The sequence below is a fragment of the Haplochromis burtoni genome, unplaced genomic scaffold (assembly GCF_018398535.1).
Source record: "Haplochromis burtoni strain Fernald_Lab_line unplaced genomic scaffold, NCSU_Asbu1 Contig_263, whole genome shotgun sequence".
NCBI lineage: Eukaryota > Metazoa > Chordata > Actinopteri > Cichliformes > Cichlidae > Haplochromis > Haplochromis burtoni.
The window spans coordinates 507328-531228 of record NW_024582624.1 but is presented as its reverse complement, the minus strand read 5'-3'; the positions used below and the strand labels follow the sequence as shown (position 1 = coordinate 531228).

The 23901-nt window shown below is 41.0% G+C and overlaps 4 protein-coding genes across 9 annotated transcripts in view; 1 reads left to right on the top strand and 3 right to left on the bottom strand.

Annotated features, from left to right (window-relative positions):
* The window catches only part of bloc1s6 (biogenesis of lysosomal organelles complex-1, subunit 6, pallidin), a 4402-nt gene extending 4019 nt beyond the window's left edge, over positions 1-383 (bottom strand). The window contains exon 1 of the mRNA XM_005939146.2: positions 291-383. Within this exon, the coding sequence (XP_005939208.1) occupies positions 291-354 (64 nt within the window). The 5' untranslated portion in view covers positions 355-383. The remainder of the gene's footprint in view (positions 1-290) is intronic.
* slc30a4 (solute carrier family 30 member 4) lies at positions 273-11110 on the top strand. Of its 5 annotated transcripts, none has more exons than XM_042227471.1 (8): positions 273-469; positions 1230-1739; positions 2352-2498; positions 5399-5552; positions 5695-5926; positions 6348-6453; positions 6568-6702; positions 9882-11110. In XM_042227471.1, the coding sequence occupies exons 2-8, from the start codon at positions 1346-1348 to the stop codon at positions 10052-10054; spliced, it is 1341 nt and encodes a 446-aa protein (XP_042083405.1). In that variant the 5' UTR covers positions 273-469; positions 1230-1345; the 3' UTR covers positions 10055-11110. The 5 variants fall into 5 exon arrangements, with proteins under 5 accessions (XP_042083405.1, XP_042083407.1, XP_042083404.1 ...); XM_042227473.1 differs by lacking the exon at positions 273-469 and adding an exon at positions 695-798; XM_042227470.1 differs by lacking the exon at positions 273-469 and adding an exon at positions 756-899.
* Positions 11111-16706: 5596 nt separating this feature from the next.
* Positions 16707-18114, bottom strand: cunh15orf48 (chromosome unknown C15orf48 homolog). The gene is made up of 4 exons (XM_005939144.3): positions 17927-18114; positions 17732-17820; positions 17519-17579; positions 16707-17210 (listed from the first exon to the last, which is right to left on the bottom strand). Exons 1-4 carry the CDS (start codon positions 17963-17965, stop codon positions 17142-17144), a joined length of 258 nt encoding a protein of 85 aa, XP_005939206.1. The 5' UTR covers positions 17966-18114; the 3' UTR covers positions 16707-17141.
* Positions 18115-18387: 273 nt separating this feature from the next.
* On the bottom strand, positions 18388-22830 carry spata5l1 (spermatogenesis associated 5-like 1). 2 transcript variants are annotated; one of them, XM_005939145.3, is made up of 11 exons: positions 22680-22830; positions 21898-22498; positions 21612-21797; positions 21207-21491; positions 20781-20966; positions 20350-20508; positions 20038-20247; positions 19712-19939; positions 19007-19141; positions 18726-18851; positions 18388-18608 (listed from the first exon to the last, which is right to left on the bottom strand). In XM_005939145.3, exons 2-11 carry the CDS (start codon positions 22489-22491, stop codon positions 18471-18473), a joined length of 2247 nt encoding a protein of 748 aa, XP_005939207.1. In that variant the 5' UTR covers positions 22492-22498; positions 22680-22830; the 3' UTR covers positions 18388-18470. The 2 variants fall into 2 exon arrangements, with proteins under 2 accessions (XP_005939207.1, XP_014194514.1); XM_014339028.2 differs by lacking the exon at positions 22680-22830 and having other exon boundaries at positions 21898-22664.
* Between the last annotated feature and the right edge of the window lie 1071 nt (positions 22831-23901).

The following is a 23901-nucleotide window of genomic DNA, read 5'->3' as shown; positions in this document are numbered from 1 at the left end:
GGCTTTGTGAAATTTCTCACATATCTATAACACTGCTGAGGTCGTGTGAATGTATTTGTCATGCTGTGTGGATCTATAGTTGTGACCTATATAAACCTTGACTACGTTATGCGTAAAAAAATGCAGAAATACTGGTAACTCCACAAACCGTTCTTTCAGCTGTAGATTAAAAACCTTTTACAACTACTTGAGGATGCCTGAGCTGCCATGTCAGGGCTTGCAGTTAAAGCCAACCGCAAATTCAAGTGTAGGCAGCAGAGGTTTAAACACACACACACACTGACACACACCTTCACTGTGAGGAAGTTCACTTTGGGACGAAGATCCTTCATCTTCCATTCCTTCTACCTCCATATGTGACGATTCTACTGACCCAGTGCTTTTCTACCCTACAAAGAGGCACAGAAAAGGCAGACAGTCGGCTTTTACTGTTTTATCTAGAGGCAAATATCAGCTGATCGAGCATCAGGTATGTAAAGGTTGTGAAGAACTAGCTAGCTTGCTCAGCTGCTCCATAATGAGCACAGCGTGATCCACGAGAGGCAGAGCAGCGGCTCGGCAGTCTGTAAACAGCAGTCAGCACCTTACCTGGTTTAATCGGCATGTATCAGTAACTGTAGCCGTGATTAGTACGGCTATGTTAGCAACAAAAAAGAAGAAAACAGAGCGGAAATATTTTGGATTTGTCACTGCGTCTTAAAAGGAAAAAAAAAGACCCGTCATGTGATCTGTGTAATCACGTGACTGTGCCTGTGAAACCAAACTTGCTGCTGGGAATGTGTCAACAGCAGTACAGAGGTAGTTCTTTTCCTCGACTCTGACGGTTCAACCACATTTGACATGACCGTTTTTAACGTGGGAACGAAATAAGTTTGAACAGTCTGAGGGAACAGTTAGTGGTAAGTCCCGCTCATGTTTCCTCACAGTCTTCCGCGCTTTTCTGACTGTGTGAGAGTCACAAGCCAACACCACAGGGTAGCTAACGTTTACTAGCTAGCTTGCTACTGTTTAGCCAATACTGTTTTTAGGGGGACTGTTGAACTCAAAGTTCATCGGCTCACGTGGAAAAGTGAGCGACTTGAGGTTTAATATTTGAAACGTAAGTTCAGCGTTTTGTCAGTCGTGTAAATAGCTCTTTGAGACCCCGCTGTAGAAATCGGTGAGCTGTGCGAACGTGAAGGGATGCTTTCTGTGTGTTTTTGATATCACTTATTTTTTTTGTCCTGCAGTTGCTAGGATGGAGTAGACGTACAATCCCACCGTCGAGCACCCGCTAGAAAAGCGTGAATGATTACCCCAGAGAACAGCAGCCTACAGACAGAGCTCACCCTTATCGGTATCAAAGATGTCAGGTGGGAGCCTGTTCGGCAAGGTGCGGTCCGCCTTCAGGAGGGAGCGAAGCGACTGGGACCTGAGCGACACGGCACCTTTCGATTTTTCGGACGAGCTGGCGGATGATGAGGCGCCCAGATTCAACAAGCTGAAGGTCGTGGTGTCTGGAGAGATGTCGGACTATTCCGCCGGAGCTTCGTCCAACGGTGTGGCCGTGAACACGCTGGTGGCAGATGATGATGACTCCCTGCTGGACTCGTCTTCCAGCCTGGGCAGCCCGGGGCTAAACATGGATCCTTGTGACAGCTGCACTAGAAAGCGGGAGGCCATCAAACACAGGAGGGTGATGAAGAAGCTTGGCATTGCAGCTTTGCTGTATTTTCTCTTTATGACGGGTGAAATTATAGGTAAGAAATGGACCTTTGTCGCTGTGTGGTTGATCACAAGAGGAAACTTAATAACAGATCTATGAATGATAAGAGGCGAATGAGATGTCAGTAGCAATAAAAGGCTTCCATGTAAGGCCAGCTTTCTTAAAACAAAAACACCATAAAGCATGAAGATTAGGTAAGTGTGAGCCAGTAGATTTCATTCACATGTCTCAAAGTTTGAGAGTCAGAAAGTGGCAGCATTTTCTTCATTGGTGTTCTGTGTAAGCTGCATGTCAGGATTGCAGGCAGCCTGCAGATCCTATGACTGATTATACACGTCAAACATTAATTTCAGGCATGGGTTAAAACCTCTCCTGTTTATTTCTTGACGCCAGCCATCTCATAGATTAGTGAGTTTACTTAGCCCCGGTTAAAAAATGATTATTCCAGAAAGAAAAAAAGATGGTAGAAAAACACAAACTACAAGTCATGTTTAATCAAGGTTTTATCTGCCGTTCTTGTTTTGAACCCACATGAACTGGACTGCTCGTCTTCTTTACGTCTCAGTTGTCTCTAGTAAAACAGTACTTTTTAATGGTGTATTAGTTACACACAAGTTTTGTGATTACTATTATGTTTTGCTTTCAGGTGGTTATGTGTCCAACAGTTTAGCCATCATGACCGATGCGTTGCACATCTTAGCCGATGTTGTGGGTATTCTGTTTTCTATGCTGGCCCTCTTTCTTACGACTAAACCACCAACCAAGAGATTCACTTTTGGACTCCATCGTCTAGGTATGTTCTCATTTTTGTTATAATTCCAGGTCTGCCTGGCCGACGAACTCCCAGAACGTTTTCTGTTTTAAAGATTTATTTCTTACAGTTTAAGCCCAAAGAGACGTGCTGAGAAATTGCACCTTTTATTTCTTTTATTAAGATATCTCAGGGATTAGATGTGTAGTTAAACTCCTTTACACTGATGGAAAGGGGACTTTAACTGGTCCGGCCCACTTAAGATAAACTTGGGCAGTATGTGCCCCATGGTGTAAAATCCGTTTGACATCTCTGCTTTACAGCATTAAAGATACATAATTGTAAAAGCTCTGCCAGAAACTGATAAATGTCATGTTGACTCTATTAATGTTGTCTGCTATGAATGTTTATCCTTTGGTTATAAACCACTAGGGATGGGTACCGGTGTCGGTTCTGACATAAACGGTAGTAACCAGACCGAAAAGCAGCGCACATTTCGGTGCTTTATTTCGGTGCTTTTTTTTCCTGAGCTGTGATACACTTCTAGCCAATCATTTTACGTTTCCGAGGATAGTAGGCGGGGCCAGGTACGTACGTTCTTTTAGAGCAGAGCTACAGATTAAAAATGTCCAAGGCGAAGCGGTCAAAAGTCTGGCTGTACTTCACAGCAAAATATGCAAACTCAGCAGCAACAAGTGCTTTAAGCTGATACTGTGATACTGTCAAAGGAGGTAACACCAAGAATCCGATGAAACACCTGGCGACGCATAGCGTTTTTTTTAAAAGCCGAGAAATGCGCCGTATTTGATAGCTTGCTGCGAGACCTCACACCGTGCACGTCGGGTGGGTTGCCAGTTATCGGACCCGGAGCAACATCCCCCAAAAACCCGAAGATAGAGTCCTGGCCCCTAGCCCTGCCAGTGTAGCAGAAATGATGACGGATGATGATGGCAGCAGCAGCCGTTCTTCTCTGCGTGAGTAGCTTAATGTTGTTCGTGTGTAATTTACGTTGAGTAGGCTAACCACGTTATTACATTAATGCATGTAAGGTGAACTAGCAAACATCATCATAGCTACATGCGGCTGTCTTCTTGTTTGATGGCAGATACTCCCTTCACCCTGGCCAAAAAGGCTAAAATGACCAAAGAAAAAGTGGGAAACAGCTAAACATGAGAGGTTTTTGGACAAAGTTTGTGTTTTTTCCATTGTTTAAGCACTGCTTCCAGCCAAGAGTGATGCCATATATGCCACATAGCTGCAGAAAAGGCTAACATTGTTATCTTTTTACAAAAAAACCAGCTGAACATGAGAGGTTTTTGGACCAATTTTGTGTTCTCCATTCTTTAAGCACCGGTTCGAGCACCGTTTAAGCACCGGCACCGTTTCAAAAGTACCGATTTGGCACCAGTATCGGATAAAACCTAAACGATACCCATCCCTATAAACCACTGTTTCTATTTTATGGCGGTAGAGTTAAAGTAAATATATAAATGTCTTCATGTGTCTCTGGATTTATTACAAAACTCTTGTTGAAGTGCAATCATTCATGTAGATGGCAACTACTTGAACTACAGGACGCATTGTTTTCTAAGTTTTGGAGTCCTTATACAGCGGCTAGTGTGGTCACTCTGTTTGGATCTAAAGGCCCCCGAATCCTAGATTAAGTTGCTCTATTTGTTTGTGTTGACTGCCCTTTTCTTCTTCTCTAGCTGAAACTGTGTTAGACCTTTGAAATAGAATATCAGCTATGGAAGGGAATGTGTCTGAAAATAGTTTGATATTAGAGTGTTTTAGTTTACATTCAGCTAATGCTTTGTGACCTCAGCTAATATTATTCCAGCATAAGTGTTGTAAAGTTGCAGTCCGTCATAATTTTTATTATCAGTTTATCTTAGAGTTTGTTTAGTTTACTAGGCAAGGCCTAGTTAACACATTCAATTTTCTCTGTTTTGTTTGACCAAAAGTCAGAAATGCCAAAAGTTCATCCTAGCTGGTTCCATTTGTGAAATGTGGAAATCTGTGGTTATTGGAAGACATCTCTGAGGAATCTCTGGGATAATAAAAGACCCAGCAGGGAACCTGACTTACAGTTTTCTTTCTTTTTGTATTTAAATGTAATGTAAACCAGGATAGTTCTGTTTTTTCTTTTGTTTTTTTCTTTTTTCTTTCTTTAATACATTAATTAATTAATATGCACCTCTTTGACACGTGATTGCTTTGGTCTGCTACATTTTATCAGTTCAACACTTATAAATATGACAGAGCAGATTTTTAACACTACAAATTTCTTCATTCTCCCAAGATTTGTCTTCTTAAACAGCATACTCATTGGCTCGGATAAGACATGGTGAAATAATACAAAGCAAAACATGATCTTAAGGTGGACTAGAAATAAACTAAAACAGGGAAAAAACTAACACAGGGTATTGGGGAGGAACAATTTGTCAGTAGACAAATAGAAGGGTTTTTCCTACATAGAAGAAAAAGTCTCTCTGAGCCGGGAAAACCCCACATGGTGGTGTCCACTTAAATTAAAATTAAGGTTCACACTAGACTTGTGTTTGAGCCATAAATAGAAATTATATTTGATCAGGAACAGCATATAACTTGGAAAACAAATGTTAGATCAGGGGGTGAAGGTGCAGTAAACTCTGTTTAACTTTCAGTAAAAATTAAACCTGACAGGAAGAAAATGGTCCACAGTGGGCAGAGTGAATGAACTGAGTTATAGTAACTGAGTAAGAATAAGATCATTTCTGCTTTTTGGGGGGTTAGTGTCATAGAAGCGTTATATCATGATAGTGTCTTATTCTAAGTTGCCTGATAATACTTAGTAACATTGAATAGAAATGCGAGATTAGATTGGATGGTCTAAAAAAAAAAAAAGCCTTAATTTCCTAGACTGGTAGATAAAGATAAACTGGTTGTTTCTTCCTTTCTAGAGGTGGTAGCAGCAGTCCTCAGTGTGCTGCTCATCTATATACTGACTGGCATACTGCTCTATGAGGCAGTTCAGAGGACAATAAAACAGGACTTCAGCATAGACGGCGATGTCATGCTCATCACTGCAGCTGTGGGGGTGGCTGTTAACATTATGTAAGTAACATTACACACATCTTCAGTGTGTAATGTTTAACCACAGCTTGTGACTGCAAGTCTTTAAACCCCTGGTGGTAGCAGGGAAAAAAATATACAAAATGACTCAATTACTTCTTGTTTGCTTCCCTGGCTATGATAGAATGGGCTTCTTGTTAAACCAAGATGGTCACCTGCACTCACATAGCCACGGCCACGGCCACAGCCACAGCCACGGTCAGTCTCCCGCCTCTGCTGGTGCTTCAAGTTCACAGTCGGCTCAGCAGCAGAGGCCACATGGCAGCCTCGCCGTAAGAGCTGCATTCATCCATGCTTTGGGAGATCTCCTCCAGAGTGTCGGAGTGCTCATAGCTGCTTACATTGTCCGGTTCAAGGTATGTGTTTGTTTGCTTTTTTTTTAACAGCTTATATTTATTTTTAATACTGCAGGTGTATTTGCTTTGCATAAATTTCATTTGAGACACACTTAATATAACTGATTGAAAATGATCTTGAATGTTATTCCACAGCATAAAGTGAAAAAGTTTTGTTTTATTATCTTCCTCAGTGACAAGTTAAAAAGAAGTGTTGATGTCCCTTTGTCCTTGTCAAACCTGCATTTAGAGCCAATTAAACGAACTAAAATGGAAATGTCACTGAAGTTGTTAAACATGGGAATTTTGCCTTTTGGAAGTAGTAGTTATGGAGCTTTACAACAGTGTAGGTCTGATGTATGATAAATTGTATTAATAAAATATAAAAAGAAGATTAATTGAGAAGATTCAGGAGGTTTGATGTAGCTTTGTGATTTCACAGCCAGAGTTAAAGTTGGCAGACCCCATCTGCACGTACATCTTCTCCATTCTGGTTCTTTTTACCACATTACGCATCTTACGAGACACAGGAGTCATCGTTTTGGAGGGTAAGTCCCATCTCCTGTTGCAGAATCCCATCAGGGCATTCTGTTTACTTTAAACAGTGTAGAGCGGGATGGGCACACTAATTTGTTTGCTGACGTTTTCTCTTGCTGTGTCAGGTGTTCCCAGGCACCTGGACACTCAGCGAATCAGAGAGGACCTCCTTAAGCTGGAGGATGTCCAATCAGTCGATGAGCTGAACGTCTGGGCGCTGACGGCAGACAAGACTGCAGCACTGGTGCATCTCCAGCTCAGTGAGTAGCTGCAATAAGAAATGTGTAATGTGATTGAAAATAAAAACCACAATTTCACGACAGTGCAGAGCAGGTGATTTTTCATTTGGCTAAAGCTTTTGGGGGGATTTCTGTATGCAGGAAAAACCCTGTTCAATTTGGGATTGACGAAACATCTTCTTGAATGTTACCTAGAAACTACTGAAACACTGAAAAACAGAACTTCTTTTCACACAAAAAACAGTTGTCATTGTTTGCACACAGATAATGAACACTTTTTCTTTAGTCGTGTACTTTACAATGGATGTAATACACTCACTGGCCACTTCATTAGGTATACTTTGCCAGTACCAAATTGGATTTAATTTTTCCTTCAGGACGAGCAGAACAATTATCAATAACAAGAATTATTCAGTGAGCTTATACAATGATAACCATGTAGTCAGAATTGACAAAAAAAGTAAAATTTACATTAAGAATTCCTTTAAGTCTAGTTTAAATATATTTTAAAAATCTGTTGGCAGTGACTTCTTTTGTGCAAGATAGAGCCAAGTTAGTGACGTCATGAACTTTCTGCTGAGGAAGCACGTCTGGGCTGTGGTTTAGCAAGCTTCTTTTATTTGCGCCATTTCCTGTACTGATTTGTCTGTGCTTTAAATGTCAGAAGCGAAGGGTCTGTGCAGAGTCTTTGTCCATCTGTATCACAGCCTTCTCTGGAATTTCTTTGTTTTCAGACTTGTTTGTTTTCATAATTCTGGCCCCATCGGACTTGACAGCAGGGAAGATTTGCAGGAAAAGTGCTCATACTGGTTGCTGCGAAATGTAGCGTGCTAGAGTATGTTTGAAAAGTTTGGGCCACACAAATGTTTTTTCCACCATTTTAAAAGTAAAGTGCCAGTTCTTCATTTATTTATTTATCATTGTTAGACAACTATAGACTGTTTTTAATTCAAGCTTTTGCTTTAAAATTAGAAATAAGTGTTTATAAAGCCAATGCAACAAAGTAGTGTATAAAACTGGCTTTCACTGTTTAACTCTGACCCACTTAACTGTATTGAAATGTGGCACACAGAACAGTCCACTCGTGCGCTAAGCTGTAGATTGTACACAAGAGGGAGCTGTTCAGTCATTGTTGGAGTTGGAGCGTGAACTTTCACTGCCTACAGAAAAGCCAGTTCAACAATAGTTGCAGATATCAGCCTAAAATTAAATATGATAAAAATTTGATTTCTTGATTTCTTTAGCAATGACCAGAATGCCAAACTCACAATGGCCACGTCCACCTTAAGATAATATAAACTTTATGTATTCCGAAGCTTGGACATGCCTGTGTTAAAGCAGCCAAAAATGTAATTATAACAAACATACAACAACTATCTTTAATGGTTATGCAACTCAGTACAATAGTATAAAGAGCGACTTTCATCTGCTCCATTTGACCTTTAGGAAAGGGTCACAATAGTGGGTAGCTCTGCATGTTTGATTTGGCAGAGGTTTTACACCATCCTGACACAACCCCAGAGGGATTCGTGTCCCCTCCTGGGGTCTTTGGCTTCTTATGCAAATATGTAAAGCACTACAATAGAGTTCCACTTCACTTCAATAGAATACAATGTGTAAAATTGTCCGATTTAACGAAGTAAAAACAGAATACAGTTCAGTGCAGTAAAGCAGTTTAGTGTCTGTGTGTGTTATGTGTTGTAGTGTTGTAACGGTGCAGGTTGGAAATCTTTTTACTTGACTAGGTCAGATTCAAAAGACAGACACCCTCTCTACTTTTAAGACTAGGCTTGAAACTTTCTTTTCTTTCTTTCCTTTTTTCTTTTCTTTTTTTAAATTTAATATAAAGTTCATAGTTGGGGCTGGATCAGGTGACCATGAACCCTCCATTAACTAATAAAGTGTTAAGAGTCACGGTGCTTCAATAGCTGTAGGCTTCTGGGGGTATTTCTTCTTCACTCACTCTGTGTGTTTATACACCACTCCGCATTCATTCATTATTATTAACCTCTCACTCTCCTCCACAGTGTGTCGGCTAACACTTCCCAGATGGCCACCCCTCCCTGAGCTTGTTTCTGTCAGAGGTTTCTTCCTGTTAAAAGGGAGTTTTTCCTCCCCACTTTCTTTAAGTGGTTGCTCATAGGGAGTTGTTTGATTTTGGGGGATTTCTCTGTATTGTTGTAGGTTCTGAATCAAACGGAATTAAATTACCATAGCACATAACATGGTCAGGAGCAGATTGTGTTCAGAGTTTCAGGTTAAAATCACCTGGAAGTAAACTGAAACTGGAAGTGCCACATTTTCACTGATTCTTTTATTCACGGTATCCTCTTCAGAATGGATTCTCTGCTGCAGGAATACATATAGATGCATCTTGTAGAGGTCAACACAGCCAAAATGTGACCCAGCCGTGGCAACACAAACAGCATCACATTGTCACTTTAATTTACATTAACTTCGATGATGGCTCTTTTATTTTTTTTCCCTCTGCTGTTGGAATTGCAGCACACATTAGAAAACTGATCTGTTACAGTTTTAGGTTATTCATCATCAAAAATTAATTTCACTTTGATATGGTGACACAACAAATCGAGTTCTCTTCTTTATTAGGCTATGGGATAGTGTCAGAGCTGAATGCACCGAGTAACCATTAATGTTTAAGTGCATGCAGTTTAAAAAGAGCACACTAGTGTAAATATACTATTACATTTATTCTTCTGCATGTGTTTGTGATCAGATGAATTTAATGTGACGTAAGCATGCCCAGAGCCAGAAGCAGAAAGCCTGGAGTAACAAAGAAAGCTGCTAACTGCTGTTGTCACACCCCTCACCTCTGACTGAGGTTTTTAAGTTTGTCGATCGAAAGCCTGGTCATGTTGGTATACTGCTCAGACAGATGTGTTGCAATGTCTAGACTTACTGCGAGATTTCCTGCATCTGTCCTCACGGCAGCACAGCTGAATGAATCTGAGAGGAGAAAACGCCTCCTGTCCAGTAAGTGGTACAGACGGTGGACAGGATTATCCGTGATGCATAATTTCTCCACCAAAGTTTAAACGGTGTCCAGTGTGCAGCCAATCACAGAGCCAGTCTGTTGGCGTCACCAGCCCTAATTATCATAAGCTGTTTGTTTGTTAGTTGCAAGTTGTTGTTGTTTGTATGTGTGTGTGTGTGTGTGTATATATATAATATATTTAAAGGTCTCTTTGTGTGCACAGCGCCCTCCAGTGCTAACAACTGGGAGGAGGTCCAGGCAAAGGCGCGACACATGCTGCTTCACACCTACGGCCTCACCAGGTGCACAGTGCAGATCCAGACACACAGGCAGAGGGTGGCACGCAGTTGCACAAACTGCCAGGAGGCTAGCGCCTAAAGAGGGAGGTCAGCAGTTCATCACACAGTGACGGATGGCAGAGAACGCAATATATAGAGAGCCCTGAATGTAACAGCGCTGCTGCAGCTCAATGCCACAGCAGGATCCACAGCACACTGATGTAAATGGAAAAAGAGAGGTGCCAAAGGACAGGCAGAGGAATAACAACAGATCTAATTAAGAGAGATCTACAGCCTCTGGGGGCCTCACGTCTTCACGCTTGCAAAGCTTTTGAAGTGGGAGTTGAATGTTTTACCTGAGACAAATGACAAAAACTTGCCCTTAATTCACCATCAAGGCCTCTTCTAAACCATGTAACCTTTTATTTTTTGTTTTATAGATTGATTTGTCACCACTGATGCTTTGTTATAAGATGTAAATCTTACCTTTTGTTAGAACTGCACATTATGATTTTTATTACTGTACAAAGCATGTCAGCTGACATACCTCATGTCTAACAAGATATTTGGTCAGAGTGAGGCGCTGTACTCTTTACAAGTGGAATAAGTGAGCAAAACCTGCACCACTGCATCCCTTCAGGAGACAGTATAGCTCATTACGTGCTTTGGAGCTTTCATGTTATTTAGCTGATGTCTGTAAAAAGGCAGACTTTAAGAGAATAAATAACCTTAGAAATTCTTAAATTACTAAAATGACCATCACTTAAAGTTAATTGGCATTTTTTGATACTGACATTTTCTCAATTGTGATGAGAAGGCAACTGACAATCAAATCATGACTTTAACTAAGGGGACGTGCTAAAATGGATAGCTTCAGCATGGTATCATCCATCCTATATACTCCACTTTCTTTTCCATATCATCAACTGACAGTATTTTAACACAGACAGGTGTATTCCCAGTATTTCAGAGTTGTGTTGTTTTGATGGAGGAGGGTGCGATTTGCCAGTTATGATCTTTAAAATGTTCTTTCTTTCACTTGTTAAGAGGCTGTGGGGGGGTTGTGCGTAAAGCTTTCCATGTCTCTGATATTAATCACCAAGGAAATTCAGGAACGGTATCACTGTTTTTGTTTGTAATAAAATGTTTTAATTTTTTTGTGTTTCTGCCATGATTTCCTTGACAAACCGAGCTCACAAGGCAGCATAATAATAGTTAGAACTGCAGTGAGCAGAGGCAAATGTTAACTTTTCTTTATCTCTTTTCTGTTGCTAATTGTGAAATTGTAATATTTTATTCTGAATGATATTACTCATACAAAAAAAAGAGAGAACTGGAAATTTAAGAAGCCTGAATATAGAAGTTGCAAATCTTTGTTAGAAACATTGTAGCTCAATACAGACCTCATTTAGGTGTACACTGACTTTATTAAGTACATCTATTCAACTGCTGGTTGCTAATACTAGCTAATTGGCCAATCACATGTCAGCAACTCTGGGCATGTAGCCATAGTCAAGACTGTGGGTGTCAAACATAAGGCCCAGGGGCAAGAATTGGCCCACTGTACAGCTTTGTAAAATTTGACTGAGAGGATTGATTTTGGACTTTTAACTGTATTTTAAAAACTTTTAAAAAGTTTTCCTATTCATTAAGATCTAACCTGTTGCCATTCATACTACACGAAAGTAACTAACTTATAAAGAATAACATTTAAAATATGAAAAAGTGACTTTTTTCACAACTCAATCTTTAGATTTAGCCATTTAGAGTAGGTACAATATAATACAATACAATTTTATTTATATAGCACGTTTATGACCAGGGGGTACACCAAAGTGCTTCACAGTAAAAAATGTCACATTTGAATGCATTTGTACAGCACAGTTCATCAAAACGTCATCAGTCTCACATCCATGACCACTTTAGAATCACCAGTTAACAGGGAACACCTGCTGGCACGAGGATAACATGCAAATTCCATACAGGCTCACCAAAACTGGACAACAGAAAACCGTAAAAAAATGTTGTCTGGTCTGATGAGATTTCTGCTGATGCAACTGGATGCCAGGGTCAGAATTAGGATAAATTACATATAACAATGGATTCATCCTGCCTTGTATTAATCGTTTAGGCTGCTGGTGGTGTGGGAGATATTTCTTTGGTACACTTTGGACCATTTAAGCACCACAGCTTACCTCAATCTTTTTGTTATCAAGCCGTTTATGACCACAGTGTGCCCATCTTCTGTTGGCTGCTTCCACCATGCTCAAGTCATCTCCAGTTGGTTTCTTGATCATAGCAATGGCTTCACAAGCACCAGATCTCAAGCCAATAGAGTGCCTTTGGGATGTGGTGGAACAGGTAGGTTCTTATCATGGAAGAGTGAAGCAACTGTGTGATGCTGTCATGCTACTATGTACCAAACTCGTTGAGGAATAATTTGGGCACCTTGTTAAAACTATGCCATGAAGAATTAAGGCTGCTCTGAAGGTTCATCCTGGATGTTGTTCCAAAAAAGGGATTTGAGAATTGAAACGGTAATAAATGACTATGAATAAATGGCCTAAAATCTGTGAAAAAAACAATATGCTAAACATAACTCTCATGATAATATTAAGCCATGTTGAACCAGAAAGAACATTCCTATCATAGGTAGAAGCTGCAATCAGTTTCTGACAAAGTGACTCTTTCATTTTATTTATTTATCCAGGTAAAAAGTCTCATTGACATAAAAAATGTCTTTTTCAAGAGAGATCTGGCCAAGAGGGCAGAATATATAACACATATAACAACAAAAAGTTTTATAAAGATAACTTAAGTGATTGATAATTTACAAGAACGCAGAGTTGTGAAGATACTTGCAAAATTTTCTTTTTATATACATTCCTCATGAATCCTGTTTATTACAGTATAATATTATACTTTATTTATTTACCAATATAAATAAAGATATTAGACATTAAAAAAACCCCACACAGGAATTCAAAAATAAATTTTTCAGACGATTACTTTTTGACACAACAAGTAGCAAGGTGTACCTAATAAAGTGGCCAGTAAGTGTACACTCACTGTTCAACGCTAGGTGGTGCACTTCTAAAAACAACGAAAGAATGTAATGTTTCCTTGTGGTGAACAGCCCTGTGATGGACTAGAAACCCGTCCGCATTGTGCCACACCTCTTTCACAGTGACATCTGGGATAGGCTCCAGCCCACCCCCACACCCCCCTCCCACAACCCTTAATTGGATGGATGAGCAGATAGGTGGATGGGTGGATGGTGAATCTATTGTTTATACAGCAAAACTGCCTTTACCAGCATGACAGTGCAGAGTGGTGTTGAATGAATGCCTTGTTGTTACACGGAGCCATTATTGTCTTCACAGAATGAAACTGAAAAACTAGAACATAAATAAGTATTATTGAATGGACCCTATAATATGTCAACACACAGTGTGTGCTTGTGAATATCTAGCTTTAAATAGACAAACATACTCCAGATTACTCATAATTATGCAATGGAGCATCAAAAGAGTCATTGTTAGAGGCTTTTATACACAGAGCAAAGTTAATGTTTAAAATGTAGACATATCAGAGGTTAAGTACTGACAATATCAAAAAAATCTAGGAGTGCCCCAGTTTCCAGGCAACAGCTTCTTTATCAAAAACCCCTGAAGCAGTGAACCAAAGGCAGTCTGGCAAAGGAAGAACTGTTTACAGCATGTACCTGTCTGCCCTAGCATACTTTAGGGGGCCATAAAACGCTGCTGTTGTCTCTCTCCTGTTACAACCAACTACTACAGTCGCAGCATATCACACTCAAGCTCACACACATGCATTTTTAAAAAATACTAATTCAGAGACAACAAATGGCAGAAGGTAACTTTTTAAGTCTTAAAGTTGTACTCCTGTTAGCTGAGGGGGAAATTCCATCTCTTATTTTTTTTAACGTGCCCTGCAAACAATACCTGCTTTGCTTGGACGTCACATGATTTGTGGTGTCGTGATGTGTTTCATAGTCACGTACACAAATTCCAACACCACGTACGAGCGCGCACACAAACACACAGAGACACAAAATATCCTTCCTCTTCTGTCATTGTTCCCCTAAATAGGCTTTCAGCTGCGCTCCCCTTACCTGATAAAAGAAGCATGTTGTGACTGTTGCGTGTGACCTCTGCCCCTGTAGTAGCCTATATTTGACATGAGAGCACTTGTAGCCGGCAGCCTCAGTGCAAGTTGGCTCTTGTCCACAGTATGTGTAGTATATATATACACCTCTCACGGCACATGTAGCATCAGAGAAACAGAGGAAGGAAATGTTTTTTAAGATGTGCGACATGTGCGTTAATAATTCAACATGTAACTGAAACCAAGCAGAAAATGAACTTCCTGAAAAATAAGCGCAGCCCAGACGGACCAGGAAACAAAACCCATTACTCGTCTGCTTACTTTCTCTTTGTTTAGTGGTTAATAAGTCATAAGACTCATCCTTAAGGACCATCACTGTTTCAGCAGGCTGTGGAAGGGCACGTGGTGCCTTGAAAGGACGGACACTTTCTGGTGTTATCGCTCTTTTATGAGATGCAGTATGGGTGTTAAGAGGATTGTCTGTTATGCTGAAACACAATGGGAGCACTGAATGCCCACTCGGCCATAAAAGGAGCAGATGAGTGGAGATTAGATGGTGAAAAAAACTAAATGGAATCCTAAAAGTTCATCCTAAACAATTCTAAACAGCCGTCTAATGCTGAACTTTAAGTCTGAGCGTCTTGTGCAGCAGATTGAGTTTACTCAGTTGCTGTGGATTAAAATTGCTCAGATGACAAATGCTTAAAAACCCAAACACACACCTATACAATTGCATGCAAGCTTTGGCAAAGCTTGGCAAACAGTTTAGTTATGAAATCATGTAATATGATCAAAACCTAGACAGTGGCTGCTTGAGGGAATTGAGGGAATCTTCCGTGTCACTGCTGCAAAATGACAGGTGGGTCTAATAACGCCCATAATGGCACCACTCCATGTCCCAAAAAGCTGCTATTGTACCAAGCTGGCATGTTTTTCAGTTATGCTTGAATACAGAGCCACTGACTGTTACTAGTTACACCTGTTCCTTTCATATCCAACTATTTGTGGGGGAGTATTTTTTTTTATGACATATTCTTAAGGCTATCCTTTCAGGAAGGATTCACTCATCCAAACAGAGGAAGGGGCTCATGTAGCTGTGTGATAATAAGAAGACCTGTACATTGCTCTTAGTCAGCATCACAGCATTATTTTCACCATACAGAGAAAAAAAAACCCAAATCAACAACTCTTAGTCAAAATATTACAGCACGTAAATGTTTTTGTTTTTTTTAAACAGAGTATTATTTCACGCCTGCACACTTTGAAGCTTCGGCTATCATATCTTTAGCTTAGCTTAAAATAAATACAGACATGTCTTCCTGCCCCGTGCTCACAAAGCACTACCATAGGGGCTTGTTTGTTTGACCAACAGCTGCTAAAAGAATGGTACCATGATGCTGGTCACCTCTACATGCTCCATCAGCATGCACCTGGCCCTGTGCTTGTTGGAATTTGGCAAAACTTTTGAAATAAGATGAAATTACCCACATTCAAATTATCTTAAAAACAACAAGATATAATATATATAATATTATATAATATTATATTTATTTTTTATAATATTATACTGTAATATATATATATATATCTCATTGTTTATTTGCTATTTCTTATTATTTTCATAGATATTGAGATTATTAGCCTCTATCTCTATTTACTTTTCTGCTTGAGCATTGTTGGATTTTGTCAATTATGGTCATGTGACACCTGGGAAGCATTGGAATGGAGCTGCAAGGTTAACGGTGGGGATGAAATGGGAAGGGGGGAGGATGGAAAATTGCATACATCTCCATTGGGACTCTGTTGCCATCCTTTTTTTCTGTTCTTAATTCATTACACACAGGCCTAAGAGGAGCTTTAAACCCCCCAAATGAATGTTCCTTATATAACCAGTGTGCTGGAAAAAGATAACCAGCTTAAAGAGGCTGTGTGCAACAGCGATTCGTAGTATCTTAGTAAAGCTTTTAAAAATTCAACAGTGGATTTTGTGGTCCAGCCTGGCTGTCCGGCTAATTTCTTGCTGCCTGTGCAGATCTGCTCCCGTGACCCATTTGCTTGCATCTCTAATTTTATAAATTAGCTAATAGGTTTATTTTTAGCAGTGTGTTTATTTTGGAAAATGTCCCTCATCAGTTAAGAGGGAACTTCCTTTATTTTGATTGCCCTAAATTTCCTATGTTCACTTGAAAAAGTGTAAAGGTGAGTTTTGAACCGCTTTTGGTGTTCTGCCTTTTTAATGAGATATTTTACAGGACGTGTCACAGATAGCATGTGGACATCAGGTGCAAACACATTAGAATAATGAGACTGAATTCCATTCAGCTGCCTTTTAGCCCCGGGGTTCTCGTATTGCTAGTTAAGCTTATTAGTAACACCTGCACCATTCCTGTTTTGATGAGTTGGCATGTTTGGTGTGAAAAACAGCAGCGTTGATGTCATGAAGCTGCTGTTAATAAGAAAAATGCACAAGAGCTTAAAACTAACCATGTGTGGCATCTCTTTTGGCTACATTTAACTTCATAATGGATTTCTAGGTCAAACATACTCTCAGAATTAAATGATGCTTATAGTTTTATTTAAATACGTTAGTTTGAATAAAGCACAAAAGCAGCACTGGGACAGAAAATTTTTAAAATAATTTATTATCACTGTACAGTACATTACAAAATAAATCAACATTCTGTGTCTTTTCCATTAAAACACTATCGTACATTCACATCTACAGCAAGAACACGTGGACCACCAACCTTGGCAAAATAAATTCAATGATATATACTTCTGTAATAATATATACTGACAGAGACCCAGAGAAAGATAACATTATCATCCTCGGACTCAAAGGCTGCACGGTCGTCAGTTACCATATTTGCCTATTGTGGTGTGATGTGATGGATGTCCTTGAGAAAGGTCAGTACAGAGCAGGGTGAACCCCACCAGTTGAGCAGAAGCATTTCCGCACACTGAGTGTCAAAGCGTCCTAGTTTGTGCAGAAACGATTCTGTTAGACTAATGGGGGGGTGGGAGCGGAGGCGTGACTCTCGGGAGAAACCCGGGCTCTTTCACTTTGTGAGGCTCTTCACGATCTCCAGCTCCTCCACGGGCTTCCACTGCTGATTGATGGTGATGAGCTGCAATGAAATGCCAGAAATTTAAAAGAAAAAAAACATAACGAGGCTTCGTCTGACCTATTTATAAGTGTTACACTGAACAGACTTAATGATGTGGCCGCACCGGGGCTGTGCCATTACTTGTGGTAATTTATTTTCTCTCGATGACGTTAATGACCGGCGTTAATGATAAAATTCTTTCCTCAATGACTCAGCAGATTGAAGCTGCAGGAGGAGAGTCTGCTTATATTTTGGTGCTGATAAGAACCGGAAGGCTTATTAGCCAGAATATAAACATTATTAAGTGCTCTGCAATGTTATTACATTACCTTCTGGGGCTTTGACGGGTCCAGCCTCTCCCATGGCTCTGGGTTGCTGGTCTTATTCAAACTAGAAACAGTAAATTTAAATGCATTCTTAAGTATTTGTACACAACAGAGTTTAAGCAGGTGTGAAAGTAAGATAGAAGTGCAAATGAATCTAAAAAAACATAAGACAAATGCATTATTTTAATAAAGGAGAAAGAGCTTTGTAACACTCACATAACGTCAGGTTTAGTGAGCAGAAAGTAGATCGATGCAGAGGTGGCTCCTGTTGCAGCAAAAGCCATAAACCCTATCAGAGGGATGAGCTACAGCACAAAAAACAATCCAACAAATTAAAACACACAATGCCCCACACACAGGATATAACTCAATACAACAGAGTAATAATAATAATGATGATGATGATCTTACCTCCTTCCTTTTTCTCAACATTTGGAAAAATCCAGACATCTTTCTGATTGGTTTTAAGCACTCAAAGAGGAATTAAGTGTATTTCCACTCAACTGTGGTTATTTTAAGGCTTCAAGCATCCACTTGCAAAACTGAAGAGGAGCAGTCTCACACGCAGCTATGTTGTGACAGTTTACCTGCTGCTGGGAACTCCTTTTAAGTGTGACACGGTGTGAGCTCATGAGATGGAGGCGGGACGAGAGGTTGTACGAGGTGATAAGCACGTACACAGAGAGAGTTTCCTGTACTGAAATGCACCACTGGAGGTTAACGCATCTATAGATGATGATCAATATATTTTCTAAGTCTGCAGCGCCCTCCCATGGCCATGTTGTAAAAGTGAAGGTCAGTAACTGGTGGTTGGGTTTCGAGCCGATCTCAAAAAGGATGTTATTTGAAATGACTAAAAGAGAGAGAGTGTGTCAAATTTTAGAATTTTTTATTTTATTTTAAAACAATATTTGAGTAATGATACAATTTTAAGATCAGTCAAACATTATGTGTGTCATCGGGGAGGAGTTTCATATTTGTGGATCTGCTGTGCAGTCAGAGAGGAGCTCATTTTGCTGAGGGATCGCAGGAAATGCGTGTGTTTGATGTCTGAGGCTTCCATGTTCCCGTCCAGCAATGCCAAAAGAGCAGCCTGAGGAAAAAAACAAAAGCAAAGCAAACAGATATTTTCAGTTATTTCAAATCTATCTGCCAAGAAAGGATTTTACATTTTACAAGTCTAAGAATTCATTTCATAAGTTTATGTCACCTCTTTGCAAAGATTTTCCAGGTCAGCTCCAGAGAAAAGCTCGGTCTTTGCTGCGAGATCCTCCAGCCGCACATCGGCACCCACAGGCATACGCTTTGTGCACACCTTCAGGACAGCAAGTCGAGCCTAAATATTAGAAAGTGAGGGTCATTAAACACAGATACGCTGACAGGAGAGGCGCGGTTACTTTATTTTAAATGACCTCTTCATGTTGTAAGTCTTTCTTACAACATTGCTGGTAAATGTAACATATTTTTGTCCTGTTTTGAGAAGTCCTTTACCTCATGGTCTGGTGGTGGGACATAAATGATGTGATCAAGTCTGCCGGGCCTGAGGAGGGCGCTGTCTAAACAGTCAGGTCTGTTTGTGGCGGCTACAACCATTACATCTTTGTTGCACACTTCCTGGCAGTCCAACTGTCAAACCGTTAAAGCACATAAAGTGTTGATTAAATTATGAACAGATGGATGGATGGTGTGTCACAATGAACTGCAGGATGGTATTATGTCCTCTTTCATAAAGGATGCTCCAGTGTGTCCTCCGCTAAAAGCTGTAATAAAGGAGCGTTTAGCGCATCTTTGTTACTTCCTTTAGTATCTGAATTCAAAAAGCTCTTATTATGACCGCCACACATCTACCTCACTCATTAAGAAACCGACTGATAGTGTTGACTGATCTTCAGGGCAGTTACTTTGGAAAGCTGTAACAGCAAAAACCATTTATACAGAATCAGCTTTACGAGTTTGCCTCAAAATAGGGTTAAAAAAAACAACAAAAAACTTTTAAAAATTCAGCTGTTACAAGCAAATGTGGAAATTTTGGGGGCAATAGGAAAAGGGTAAAGCCAAAGATCAATAGATGTCAGCCCCAAACATCTGAAGTCTACCCCTGAAAAAATCTGTGCTATTTTTACATTCACCTGTGTGCCACGAAAGCAAAATGAAACAAAACAAATTGGAAATTCAAGAGAAGAACCAGAAGCTGACCTGCTCAGGTGTGTGACTCTCCTCGACTCCCTCTGCCTGGAGGATCTTCTCCGTCCCTCTCCTCTCATGAGTCTTCAGGCCGATTCCATCCATCTCGTTGAGGAGCACAGAGAGAAGACGAGTCTGTACGCTGTTTGGTGTTTGACTGTGTGACCGCGAGCCAATCAGTGAGTCAATCTCATCGAGGAACAGGATGCTTGGAGCGCAGGCCCGGGCCTGATGAAACAGCTGCATGGGGACAGACAGACGCAGGGCTTAGTGGACGAAACACAAGGGAGGACACAATCATTAATGCTCATCTGTTCGAGATTATAAAAAGGAAGAACCTGAGCTAAAGCCTTCTCTGAATCTCCGACGTAGGGAGAGTAGAGGTCAGCGCCACTGACAGACAGGAAGGCACAGTTGGAGGAAGTAGCGGCAGCTTTGACGAGCGTCGTCTTTGCGCATCCCGGAGGCCCGTACAGCAGCACGCCTCGAGGTTGACACAGACCTAGACGAACAAAGGCTTCAGGGTGCGCCATCGGCCACTCGATGCTCTTTGACGTGGAGACAATGAGGGAAAATAAACCTCCAGTAATAAGGTTTTTTCTCCGAATACATAAATGTGCATTTTTGAGCAAAGCCACTCAATTAGCTACCTGTCTTAGTTTGAGTTTGACGTCATCCAGGCCTCCAATTTGCTCCCAGGTCACCGGAGAGAGCTCCGTCCTGCCCATGCTGCTCCTAAGGCAAGAGGGACGCACCGACTTCAAAGCCTCATGAAAGTGCTTCATACTCACCAGCTGCTCCCCTGAACACTGCAGACAGTGTGACAGAAACAGCAACAGGTTTTTACAGCTGTCATCCACTCAGTCTCCCTATTATTTCCTATGTAATCTTTCACACATCTAAAGAACACATTCACTGTGAGCCTTTTGAGATGAATTTCTAAATGTGATTCTTATTCAGGCTTCAACTTTGACTTTACAATTACAACACAGCTGCACAATTTGCAATAAAGTGAGTTGTTCCTGTAGCAAAAAAGCAAAAACTAGTGTTTTGTTTCGCTGTGACAGGTCGCTGTGGTTACTTTGGAGTCTTCCCGTATAGCGTGCATGGCGGCCTCCCGGCACAGGGCACTGAGGTCTGCTCCCACGTAGCCTGTAGTTGTTTGTGCAAGCGCTGTCTGGTTCACACTGGGACACACAGGCATCCTCTCACACAGGACAGACAAGATGGCCTTTCTCTGCTGCAAGGTTGGAGCTCCGATTATAATCTGTGGGAAAGGCGAACACTCAGAGACTAACGACTCACATACACGTATCTGCACCAACTCACCGACCTGGACATTTATTTTATATAAAAGTAAAAAAGGTACATCTTGCCTTATAATCAGAAAAAACAAACAAACAAAAAAACAGCTGAAACCAATTGAAGAATTACAAACGTCATCAAATGTCATCTTTCTCAAGAAAAATTAAAAACACAGGATCTGTGACAGTGAGCGGACACGCACCTCTCTGTCAAATCTTCCTGGCCGGCGCAGTGCTGGGTCTAAGCTGTTGGGCCGGTTGGTGGCTCCGACGATGAGGAAGCGGTCAGACTGATTCATCCCGTCCATGAGTGTGAGAAGCTGAGCAACCAGCCGGTTCTCCGGTGCCGACGAGCTGGTTCTCCTCGGACACAGAGAGTCCAGCTCGTCTAAGAACAGCACACAGGGACCCTCATCTGCTGCCGATCGAGCACGCTCGAACACGGCCCGCAGCGTCTCCTCGCTCTCACCCGGCCGAGCCCCCACCACCTGAAATTATTGTTCAGAATTACTGGTAATGCATTTACATGCAAAATGCTTCGTGTATTACGAGGAACATTAGACGGCATCAACATTATGATGAGATGTGTTTAGTATCGTCTTTTTTACCTCTGGCCCTCTGACCACCACCAAGCTGGCTCCCACCTCACCCACCACTTGGCGGACCAGCAAGGTTTTGCCTACACCTGGAGGCCCCACCAGAAGCACCCCTCTGGGACAGGATACACCGAGAGAGCTCAGTGTGCTTGGATAGAGAAGTGGCAGCTTCAGCATCTCTCTAAGTGATGCAGACACCTAAAATGTTGTAAAAAACAAACAATCAAAAAGCCCACACACATTAGGTGCTGTACAGTGGGAAAGAAAATGCTGTAAGGTGTCATTTAAATTGATTCACCTCCTCCAGCCCCCCCAGCTGCACCGTGTGCCGGTCCTGCAGCTGACTCCTGTAATGTCGGAGTGTCTGGACGCCAGCAATCTCAACAGCAGTCTTCGAGGTGATGAATCCAGCACTATCCGACTCTGGACTTATGCTTTCAATAACAACATATTTGATCTCTGTGTCGAAATCCTCCAGGTTTATTAAAAACCCATCATGGACACAAACACCTTTCAGCGTGTCTTTTACGAGCTCATGAACAAGGCGATGCGGTGTGCGTTTCCTGAAATCGACACTCTGGACTATCACGGTTATCCTGACGCCTTTCAGTTTGGAGCAGATCACAGGTGTGAGCTGAGCGGGGTCCAGGCTCAGGTGCGAGGGGAGCTCAGAGAGAAGACTGGGGGAGAAACATTTCAGGTCCATCTGCAGGAAGCCCTCTGCCAAGTCAGCCCGGGGCCAGGCAGTGCACAGGCAGCTTCCTCCGGAGACAGACACCAGCAGAGGGGAGCCCAGGTGCACACCCAGCGCCGACATCATGGCCGGACCAAGCCTGCATCTCTGAGAGCCCCGGTCTGATGGATCCACGGAAAGCAGCCTCAGAGGCTCCATACTCCACCTGATGGGGAAATAGAGACAGACACGCACGTAACGTTACTGAAGCAGAGAGACGAAGCAGAAACTCAGAGGCAGCATAAAACTTCACCGAGGCTACATGCTAGCCGTTAGAGCTTCTTTTAGCGGCGCTAAATGGACAAAACTCTGACTAAGATGGGTCTAAGCCAAAGAGGTTTAAGTACCGGAAACGGCTGAAACCAGCCGACAGCAGCCAAACAATCAGAAATAAAATGGGTGATAATACCAACTATATACTACACAGAACATATCAACTCCTACTTTACTGTTTACAAAATCCATGTGGCATTAAAACAACAGGGCCAACCAAAACAGCCTCCTGCGTGAGGTGACGCTAATCTTCCGCGTCGATACTTTACTATGTAAAAGTCTTCTGCTAGGAAATACAGTATATAAGACATAAAGAGAGTTTTTACATTTTTCGTGAACATAAAAGTCAATATTTGGAATGTTTAGGAATATTTATTCTTCAACACAGTCTGAACTATCTTAGTCAGGTTTTCTTGTGATTTCTTTACGTAGTCTTCAGGAATAGTTCCCCAGGCTTCTAGACAGACATTCAAAGCTCTTCTTTGGATGTTGGCTGCCTTTTGTTCTGCACACTGCTTCAATAATTTAGCAACTGAATGGTCACATGAAACTCTCACGTCCTGTGTGAGGCCTTTGCTGTTTCCCCCCGTTTCTTAAGGACATTATTTTTTAGATATAATTTGTCTGCTACATTTGTTTTTTTGTTTTTTTTTTTAGGCCTGTCACTTCTTCTGTTGTTCTCCACTTGTCGATCTAATTTTATGCCTGTCAAACTTGTTATCTTTGGCTTTAATTCATAAATTCAACCGAACAAATGAGAACAAATGATGTGTTTTGTGACAGGCTGCTGGTCTAAACTCTCCAAAGAAAAGATTTGAAATCGGTTCTTTGCTAAATTGCCTGTAATGTGTAGACACAACGCGGGTTCATCTCTTGAGTAAGGTGCCTTTTTATGCTTTTTTTTTTCTTTTCTTTTTTTGCCTTTTTATGTTTGAATGATTCATAAGTCAGAGTTAGGTTAGCTTAACAAAAAACACTCCTCTGAAAATGGTCAGGTTTAAGGATTGGAATGAAAATAAGTGAAAAAGAATTTGCCATAAACAACAATCATTAGAAAACTATGGATAAGATACTTTAAAAAACCTACCTGCTAAAAATGACCTATTATTGTGTGAATAAATGTTTGGCTGCATGTTTTGTACTGAGGTTATTCCTCAAATATCAAGTAAACATTAAAAAAAGAATAATATAATATAATATAATATAATAATGATTTTATTCCCGTAATTACCATTATTATTAATTGTTCCTATCTATCTATCTATCTATCTATCTATCTATCTATCTATCTATAAT